At 37.4% G+C, this 10635-nt stretch overlaps 1 protein-coding gene across 1 annotated transcript; it reads left to right on the top strand.

The window, feature by feature from the left end:
* The first annotated feature begins 430 nt into the window (after positions 1-430).
* Positions 431-2572, top strand: LOC140865422 (peptidyl-prolyl cis-trans isomerase FKBP12). Its single transcript, XM_073270065.1, has 4 exons — positions 431-647; positions 744-805; positions 1675-1727; positions 2261-2572. Exons 1-4 carry the CDS (start codon positions 502-504, stop codon positions 2360-2362), a joined length of 363 nt encoding a protein of 120 aa, XP_073126166.1. The 5' UTR covers positions 431-501; the 3' UTR covers positions 2363-2572.
* Positions 2573-10635: the final 8063 nt, after the last annotated feature.

Genomic DNA, 10635 nt, shown 5'->3' with positions numbered 1-10635 from the left:
TTGATAGTTGATCTCTACGACCTGAAATTAGGATTTGATGGTGGATTAGGATATAGCTCATCGTGAGCTATGTACGGTTTAGTATCAAAATTCCTGAGAAAATTCGATGAGATTGTGCATGATCCATGTCGTAAGTTCACCGGTGATTCCTCAATTTTTAGGTCACAGAAAAATAGCACTCGAACTCAGGGATGATTTTGAGCCAAACTAACTTGTTCCATAGGGATTTCAACTTCTCCGTCCGCATTGACTCATGACAAGACTAAAATCATAAAAAGTTCAAGTGACATTACTAAAATATAATCCCCCTATTTTTTTAAATAAATTTTGTGTATAAATTTAAATTTAAAATAGAATAAAAATCGATGTTTTGGTTAAAACTTAATTTTGTTTTTACAAGGGCTTTTCTGCAATATAACCCGCGGGATCTTCTTACAGGTGACCTTCAACACCCAAATCAAGCAGTTGTAAACCCTAGGAAACACAAGTGCTTCGATTTACATGCTTGCTCATCCAATTAGGGCAATGGGAGTGGAGAAGGAAGTGCTCAGCAACGGGAGCGGTTCGAAGCTCGTCTCCGGTCAGAAGGTTACCGTTCACTGCACCGGTTTTGGTAAAAATGGCGACCTTTCCAAAAAGTTTTGGAGGTAAATCGCTTTCTATTGGTTTTTTTCTTCGAATGATTCCGAAAACAGGGGAGAGATGTTGAAATTTCTGTCTGAATTTTTTGTTCTGGATGATAGCACAAAGGATCCGGGCCAGACGCCGTTCTCTTTCCAACTTTGTCAAGGCAAAGTTATTAAAGGTATTTCTTTTACTTGTGTTTAGTTTTTTTATTTAATCTTTTACTTGTATTTTGTATATTTAGGGGTTGATTGGTTTAATTGTTTTCCATATTCTGACTTCATTCGGTTAGAAGCAGACCACAAGAATTGGGAGTGAGATTTGTGCTGGGTTGGTGAAGGAAAGGGTTGAGGAATTCTTGGTTTGGTTTTAGTTTTTTTAACTTTTTCTTTAGCGTTTGTGCTGTAAATATGAGCTGTATAAGCTTTAACAGTTTGGTTGGAAGGTCAAAGGTGAAGATGGTGGGTGGTTTATGGGGAGACACTTAATGTTTTTTTAGAAATTAGATTCTAAAAGAATTCAATGATTTTGAAGGAGTTTTGTGTTGTGTTGTTTGAATTATAAATATTACTGAAATATGAAGCATACATGAATTTGATGACCAGAGTTTCCGTTTATAGGTCAGGGCTGCCCACTGCCGGAACCTTGGCATCTTCGCCTTTTTAAAGGGTAAAATAAAAAGAAAGTTGCACGTTTCAAAATTGTGGATTAAAATGAAGGATTTAGAAATCCTTCAGTCTGCTTATGACTGGAACTTGGAAGAATTTCCTTGATTGAGCATTCATTACTTGGGGTTCAGTTATGTGATGACCAATTTGACTTGCATAGTGCTAAAAAAATGTAGGAAAGTGTTACTCCATTTAGGATGCCTGGAATTGTTTGATGCCTAAACTCAATGCTACAGCAGTATTTGAGTTCTTCAATGTGTTGGGACACGTTCTTAAACGTGACGTATGTTCTTTGGTCATGTCACACTTTCTAATTGTATTGGATCAGGAAAATATAATATTTTGTTTTTACTCAGAGTCTCAGACTGTTCACTGTATGCAGGATGGGATGAAGGAGTGTTGGGAATGCAAGTGGGAGAAGTTGCCCGATTGCGGGTAACATGCCAATCTTTTCCTTTCTGTTTTCCTTAGCATTGAGTTCTCAGAATTGTGTGATGGAAAAAATAGGTGATGAGCCTGAATGTACCACCGTGTGATAGCATTTGATGTTGCCATTCGGGCAGCAAATGCTATCCCTCTTCTCATACATTTGAGTTGCTTATTGCAGCAGACCTTTAGGAAAAAGTCTTCCCTAGAGTTTCCTTATTATCTGCTTGAAGTATGGCACGATTTACATACTTATGGTTCTTGCCTTCTTAATTCATCGTTATTAAGTAAAATTTGTGGACTGAGTTGATAAAATGAGCACCTAAAACAAAATTAAAATGTTACGCTCAAGTAGTCAGCGTTGGATTTTGTATTTACTTTTGATACCATGGATGTGGACCATGAGGTTCACATATTCTCCTGAATGTACAGTTGATTGTCTTGCATGCCCATGTCTGGATATATTCTCTGTCCTGCAAAACAGTGTAGCAAAATTTGCGATAGGGGCTTTTGTTGATTCATTGTTTTTTCATAATGTGCAGTGCTCTCCCGACTATGCCTATGGTGCAAGTGGTTTTCCAGCATGGGGTATTCAGCCTAACTCGGTTTTGGTGTTTGAGATTGAAGTTCTGAGTGCTGAGTAGCGGACTTGTCATAGCTAATTGGCGCTAGTTGTTATATTTTGGAATGCTCTTGCGTTGGTGCTTGAAGTTTGGTTTGCAGTTCTTTTGTTTTGTTTTGTTTTTCTTAATGGTTTCTATCACGCTTGAATGTGACACTTGAACGTTGGCCTTTTCACAGAGCGTATTTTCTGTTGAGGCGTTGGGTAAAATAATTCTCCTATTGAAATTTTATTTTTTCTTCACACAAATATTTATTTTGATCCATGACCTTTATTATTATTATTATTTTGCAAGATGACCAAGAAAATTGTTGGAAAATTAATGATCAAACAAATGTTAAAAAACGAAAATTTGTGTGTCAAAATATTGATCAAACAAAAGTTATATTTAAAAAAATATTCGATGCTACTACAAATGCTACCGAAACAAAAATGTCTCGTATAAATTGTGTTTTTAGAGCTACAATAATGGAAAAATAAAAACGTAGTTATCTGTGCGTTGAAATGTTTATAATGTTCTCTTTTTTCTTTTTTCTTTTGTTTTGTTTTGTTTTTCTAGAAACAATAAGATTTTACATGGGTTTTTAACCTCATTCACTGTAGATTCAATGCAACATTCATTATTTGTTCAAACAGATGAACTTCATGTTAGTTTTTTGAGATATTGGTGGTCACTGGTCCTCTCCTCTTGTGAGGGTAACGCCCCAAGTATTGTCACAGTATGTCGAACTAAACCATCATGTATCGTTTAAAGAACATATCAAATATTGATTAATTTTTCTATTAAATTCTAAATTTATTAATAAAATTTATACGACTAAAACATACATATCCAGCTATTAATTTATATATAAAATGCTTTCAAAATTTTCAGGTTCATAATTTCTAATCATTATAAATAAATATTTTTATTTTTTTGTATATATGACACCAAAAAATTTGTATGGTATCAAACAAGAAAACAAAGAAAAAAAAAGAAATCGAGTTAAGAGTCATAACGGAGATATTAATAAATAATTTAGCGTACGATGAAACCAGAAAAACAAGTGAGGGGGGACGAAATATTTATTTAATTGTAAGAAAGCAAGGTTAAAAAAAATTATTAAAAAATTATAAACTAAAAGTTAATCTCAAATCCAGATAGCACACATTCAAGATAACAAATAGAATTGAAAGTAAATGACAAGAAACGCAACAACACCACAAATGATTTGGTTCGGATTGTAATAAATTCTACATCTAAGGTTCTGGGAATATCCCAATAAATCCACTATAAAAAAATGAAGACAATCGTTCCAATCCTCTCAAGGGCAAATTAAAAGTTGTGGCAGAAAGCTTAGAACTATACAAACTGAATCAATAGCCCAACTCTACTCCAGTCTTCAACTCAATTCCGAGCATTCTTGGAGATGAACATGATTCCAAGAAGAGCCCCTGAATTCAGAAAATACGAGCGAGAATCAGAAGGGAATTGTGTGATGCTACTCTTAATCTCATTCAACCAACTTAACGACTTAAGTAACTAAAGCTTGAACAAGTTACAACCATTGAATCAAGATTACTAGACACAAGTGATCTAGACCATCCACTTGAAATCTAATTGAGGTCAACTAAAATCTTCATAAATCTCCACCTTTGACTCTATTAGATGATGATTATATTGAGCTCAACTGAGATCCCATGAACACGGAGCTTAGTTACTCTAATACATTGAGCATACTCAAAGCATCCTTGAGTTTACTCACAAGTATCACTTTTGTTAGCATATCTGCTAGGTTGATCGTTGTGTCAATCTTCCTTATATCGACCAAGCCTTTTGAGATAATTTCGCTCACAAAGTGCAGTCTCACGTCAATGTGCTTGGTTCTCTCATGAAACACATAGTTCTTAGACAAGTGTATGGCACATTGTGAGTCACAAAAGATGGTAACATCCGTTTTATCAAATACCATTTCTCGAACAAATCCTTTTATCCATAGCCCTTCTTTTACCGCTTCAGTGAGTGATATGTATTCGGCCTCAGTTGTGGACAGGGCTACAACACTTTGTAAGATTGATTTCCAACTCACTATGTTCCCTTCAATTGTGAAGATATATCCTAAAATCGATCTTATTTTACCAAAGATCTGCTGCATAGTCTGAAACACAATAACCAGTGACTTCACAAGTGGCTGTTGTTGTTCTTGAGTACACTAACTTCAGTTTTGTGGTTCCCTTTAGATACCTAAGTCTCCACTTTGCTGCCTGTCAGTGTTCTTTACTAGGTTTACTCATGAATATGATCACCAGTCCTAGTCCATGTGCTATATCTGGTATAGTTGATACCATCATGTACATAATGCTTCCTACTGCATTAGAATAAGGCATATTCTTCATATGAGTAGACTCTAGCTCCTCCTCATCTTCTTTTGTGGCCTTCAATTTGAAATGAGAACCAATTGGAGTGATCACTGTCTTGGTGTCTGTCATACCAAAGAGGTTGACCACTCTGTTAATGTATCTTCCTTGTGAGAGGGAAAAAGGTACTTAGTATTCTGTTCCTTATGATTTCAACTCCCAAGATTTTCTTTGTTGGTCCTAGATCTTTCATCTCGAATTGAGTTCTAAGTAGGTGCTTCAATCTCTATATTTCCTTTGGATTCTTACAAGCTATAAGCATGTCATCTATATAGATTAGTAGATAGATATAAGAGTGATTTGAAAGCACACTAAAATACAAGCAGTTGTCAAACTTGGATCTGTTATACCTTTGTTGTAGCATAAAATCATCAAAACCTCTGTACCATTTCCTAGGTGATTGCTTGAGGCCATAGCGGGATTTTTGTAGCAGACAGACCTTCTCAGGTTGAGTTTCATTTACAAAGCCCTCTGGTTGATACATTAAGAACTTTTATTCAAGGTTCCAATGTAAGAAAGTTGTTTTTACATCCAGTTTCTCTATTTCCAAGTCCTGTATAGCTGTAATTGCAAGTAGAATCCTGATGGATGTGTGTTTCACCATTTGAGAGAATACCTCATGGTAATTAATGCCTTCAACTTGTGAGAAACCTTTTTCCACTAATCTGGCCTTAAATCTTGGTCCCTCGACTCCTGGTACACCTGATTTGTTCTTAAATACCCATTTGCAGCCGATGACTCTCTTATATTTTGGTTTGTCTATAAGTTTCCATGTGTTTTTCTTAACCAATGATCTATATTCATCCTCCGTAGCTTTCTTGCAGAGAGTCCAATCTTTGCATCTTTTTTCTTTAGCATAGGTTGATGGCTCTTCTAGATATAGTAAGTCAGCCACACTTAAGGCAATGCAGTGAAATCTATTGATGAAAATCTAGGTGGTGGTCTTATTTGCCTTCTGATCATGTCTCTTGCAAAAAGATAATCATCAAGGTGTTGGCTTTGCCTAGGATCATCATGATGCTTATCTCGACTCACATCCATACTATCTTCTACCTAGTGTTTTAGTTGATTATAATTGTGGCTTATATCATAAAAGCCTTCAGGTAGATGATGAGTGACTCCACTGCATCTGTATCTAAATCATTTCTCAGCTTAGTCTGTGTGTTTTTCCAAGTACACAGTTCTCATAGATGTCCAATTTGCTTATCTAATTGGAGTCCATCAAACCTTGTTTGCTTAGTTCTTGGAGTCCTTAAAGGCTCATATGTCCGAGACTCTGATGTCATAGTTGTGTATGATCCTTTGTTGGTATAGATACATTGACATCTACTGTTAAAGTAGTTCTTTGCAACACATAGAGTCCTTGTTTCAAAATTCCCTTCATCACAACTAATGAGCCTTAAACAACCTTTATCATTCCATTATGTTCTTTGTAACTCAATCCATTTTGATCTAAGGTTCCTAAAGAGACCTGATTTCTCATTAGATCAGGGATATATCTCACTTCAGTTATCACTTTTACTGAGCCATCCCATGTCCTCAGCTTTACTGATCCAACACCATGGATTTTACAGGATTCATTGTTTCCCAATAAAACAAATCCTGTCTCAACTTGTTGAAAGTCTATAAACCATTTCCTTCTAGGAGACATATGATATGAAATCCTGAGTCCATGATCCATTCTTCCTTAGGATCATCGGTTGATATAGTTAAAAATCTGCTACTTCATATCCTTCTAATACATTTGTTGTGTCAATAGTTGGGGTTGGATCTTGGGCTTGATTATGCTTTCTCAGGGGGCAATTCCTTCTTAAATGACCTTCTTTCTTACAAGACCATCATGTTCTCTTTGGTCTTGATTTTGATCTAGACCTTGGTATCCATTTACTATTCGATTATCTTCTTTTAGTGGGCCTACCCCTTACATTAAATCCTTCACCAGCAAGCTTATTAAGTTTCCTAGTTTCCTTTATATCTAATTCCTTAGAATATGCAGCACCAGTTACTTCTTCAAGGGTCAGAGTTTCTCTCCCATACTTAATAGTATCCCTTATTTGGTCATATGCCTTTGGTAAGGAATTCAGCAAAAAAAATAGTCTAATCTTCTTCATCGATATTCACCTCCATATTTTCTAAATCTGAAAGCAACTTGGTGAATTCATCAATATTCTCATCTATAGACTTTATCTCATCCATCTTAAAGCTATAAAACCTTTGTTTTAGATAGATCCGATTGGGTAAAGCCTTGGTCATATACAATTGTTCTAAATTTTCTCACATTTCAGCAACAGACTTTTCTTTAACAACTTTTCTAAGAATATGATCACTTAGGCTTAGAACAATTGTGTTCTTGGCTTTCTTTAGAACTTCTGCCTTGTTCTCTATTGTATTTGGAATCTTGGATTCACCATTTAGAGCTTCATCTAGCCCTAGATTTCTCAGGTGAGTTATCATCGTTTCTCTCCACAAATTGAAGTCTTTTTTTTTCATCCAACTTCTCCACCTCGAATCTTGATGTAGACAATGTCAAAGAATGCCCCTGGTAGACATTCATCAAGAAATCCACACAAATATAAAACTGATTTTACGTAAGTAGAGAAAATTAACACCACTCCAGAGTCGATCAAAATCAGAAGCACCTGGAGTCAAGATCGTTGCCTCGATCTAGATACCACTAAAATAAATGTAAAAATATTGGTAAATAATCTATCAATAAAGAAAAAATCAAGTATGAATCTAAATATTCAACACAACAAATTAACAAACAAACTTTACGTTTGATCAAATCAAATAAAATATGACATCGATTACATTAATTAGTAATAATAATAAAAAATCAATAAAAATTATTATTACTAACAAAAACATAATGAATAAAAATATATGTAATACATAAAATATTTTACAAATTCATTTTCTAATCTAATAATAATTGTAACAAAATCAAATTATATTAAATAATCGAAAAATAAAATTTGAATATCAATATTCAAATATATGTGCGCTTATTATGAACCAAATAATGTATATCTAAGTGCAAGAAAAAATAAATTATATGGAAGACCCAAAGTTAGAAGACTATAAGTTAGAGGAGAAATCAGAAAATATTTGAAAATGGAAAATATGAAAAAATAGAAATGACATGATAATTATGAGAAACTAATTTAGGGATTTTATTGTGTTTATTGATTTAAAAATTTTCCTTCTTTACATTTGGAACACTAAACGGCCGCCGGTTGCTTGGAAAGAGGTGTGTAAGCCAATTGAGGATGGTGGATAGGGATTAAAGAACCTATCGGTATGAGATCGAGTCTTACTTGCCAAGACACTTTGGAAGATCCATTCCTACAAGGAATCTTTGTGGATTAAATGGGTGAATCATAAGTATCGAGTGTTTGAAGATGTGTGGAATTGGAGATGGCACAAGAAAAAGTCCACTTTGATCAAGAATTTGTTGTCTATTCGGGATGTTATGGTGGATCGTATGGTGACGGTTGAGTTAGCTTCTCGTGGGTTAGAGGATTGGTTTGAGGGTAATGACGGTTTGAGGAAGGAGTATGGTTTCTTTTCGGAGAATCGGGGTGTTTGGCCATGGAAACCTCTAGTTTGGAAGTCATATATTCTTCCAAAACATAGAGTTATACTTTGGCTCTTTGCTCACGGAAAATTACTTACCCGTGATAGAATTGGCTTTGTGGAAGATCAGAGTTGTGGACTTTGTAAGGATTGTGATGAGTCTATTGGATACTTGTTCTTTCAGTGTCGTGTGTCATACCGTGTTTGGGATCGCATCAAATATTGGCTTCACATGAAGAAGGGTATGAGATCACCTACTACGATTTTGAAAGCATTTCGAGGAGCCTATAGGGGTGCGGGTGCCATGACCCTCTTGATAGTGATGGGTTTGGCGGCTTGCATATACCAAGTATGAAGTGCACGTAATAAAACATGCTTTGAAGTTGAAACTCCGGACGTTGAAGACATGGTTTGGCGCATTAAGACTTTGGTTTTACGTTGTATGTACTCGAACTATGATGTTGTGCCTTCATGGTTTTGTTAGCTTGCATATCAGTTTATTGTAATCACCCGGGGATGCCCGGTGTAGTTGTACTTGTACCCATTTACCTTTAATGAATTTTTCATTCATTGAGGAAAAAAAACATTAACTAAGCTATTAGATTGTAGTAGCCCGGTTCCATTTTACAAGATTAAGTTGATAATCATGTTTAGATTTAATAAATCAAAATTAAAAGATTTTAATAAGATCTAACGGACCAAAGATTTGGGTCCAGAATGCCCGAAAAATGGTTAATGGGCTATTTGGGCTCGGGCAGTTCGGAGGGTCCGAACCAGGACAGTTCGGAGGTTCGAATGGTGTTCGGGGGAGGGAGAGATCGGACGATCCGATCAAGGGATCGGACGGTCCAAACTCACCCAAGGACATGTGTCCAAATATCGAGTAGACAATGACATCATTGCTGACGTCACATGGCCAGATCGGACGATCCAAAATGTAGATCGGACCGTCCGATGTGTCACCAGGAGAAGTGGCAAGGAGGATTTACAAGTGTCTCGGACATGTAGGATCGAACGATCCGAAGAGTATATCGGACCGTCCGAAGTTGCATGCAGGCTAAGTGTTAACCATGCAAAGATCGGACCATTCGAACAGGGGATCGAACCGTCCTGTAACGCCCTACTGTATCAAGACTAGTCTCTTCAGCGTGCTTATGTACACGCACCCTGAGAAACTTCCCAGGGGGTCACCCATCCTATAATTTTCCCAAGTCAAGCACGCTTAACTTTGGAGTTCTTATGTGATGAGCTCCCGAAAAGAAGATGCACCTTCTTGATATGAGTAGCACATATGAAATCTTTTAAGCTCTCCTCAACTATGCAGTCCCATACCTACACAGTCTCAGAATCCCTCTCATTCCGGCAGAATAGGTTCATTCATGTCTCCCTCCGCCTAGAAGCCTTTCAGGAGCCGCTCATTGTCCGTGCAACCTCTTGACACCGGCGATCACTCCCCGCCTCTTCAGCCCCGGGCGTCACATGCCCACCAGCTTCCGCTTGGTTCGTCCCCGAACCATACCGTACTAAGAGAGGTCGGCTTTGATATCATTTGTAACGCCCCACTGTATCAAGACTAGTATTTTCAGCGTGCTTATGTACACGCACCCTGAGAAACTTCCCAGGGGGTCACCCATCCTATAATTTCCCCAAATCAAGCACGCTTAACTTTGGAGTTCTTATGTGATGAGCTTCCGAAAAGAAGATGCACCTTCTTAATATGAGTAGCACATATGAAATCTTTTAAGCTCTCCTCAACTATGCAGTCCCATACCTACACAGTCTCAGAATCCCTCTCATTCCGGCAGAATCGGTTCATTCATGTCTCCCTCCGCCTAGAAGCCTTTCAGGAGCCGCTCATTGTCTGTGCAACCTCTTGACACCGGCGATCACTCCCCGCCTCTTCAGCCCCGGGCGTCACATGCCCACCAGCTTCCGCTTGGTTCGTCCCCGAACCATACCGTACTAAGAGAGGTCGGCTTTGATACCATTTGTAACGCCTCACTATATCAAGACTAGTCTTTTCAGCGTGCTTATGTACACGCACCCTGAGAAACTTCCCAGGGGATCACCCATCCTATAATTTCCCCAAGTCAAGCACGCTTAACTTTGGAGTTCTTATGTGATGAGCTCCCGAAAAGAAGATGCACCTTCTTGATATGAGTAGCACATATGAAATCTTTTAAGCTCTTCTCAACTATGCAGTCCCATACCTACACAGTCTCAGAATCCCTCTCATTCCGGCAGAATCGGTTCATTCATGTCTCCCTCCGCCTAGAAGCCTTTCAGGAGCCGCTCATTGTCCGTGCAACCTCTTGACACCGG

The sequence above is a fragment of the Henckelia pumila genome, chromosome 4, assembly GCF_033568475.1.
Source record: "Henckelia pumila isolate YLH828 chromosome 4, ASM3356847v2, whole genome shotgun sequence".
In the NCBI taxonomy this organism is placed as follows: Eukaryota; Viridiplantae; Streptophyta; class Magnoliopsida; order Lamiales; family Gesneriaceae; genus Henckelia; species Henckelia pumila.
The sequence above is the reverse complement of the archived record's forward strand: the minus strand, read 5'-3'. Positions and strand labels throughout refer to the sequence as shown.

What these genes read in the sequence shown, in the direction of transcription:
- LOC140865422 (XM_073270065.1), top strand. Translation starts at nt 502, where the DNA reads ATGCTTGCTCATCCAATTAGGGCAATGGGAGTGGAGAAGGAAGTGCTC. An exon ending in CTTTCCAAAAAGTTTTGGAG is followed by an intron (nt 648 to 743) that starts GTAAATCGCTTT and finishes TCTGGATGATAG; the next exon opens with CACAAAGGATCCGGGCCAGA. An exon ending in GAGAAGTTGCCCGATTGCGG is followed by an intron (nt 1,728 to 2,260) that starts GTAACATGCCAA and finishes CATAATGTGCAG; the next exon opens with TGCTCTCCCGACTATGCCTA.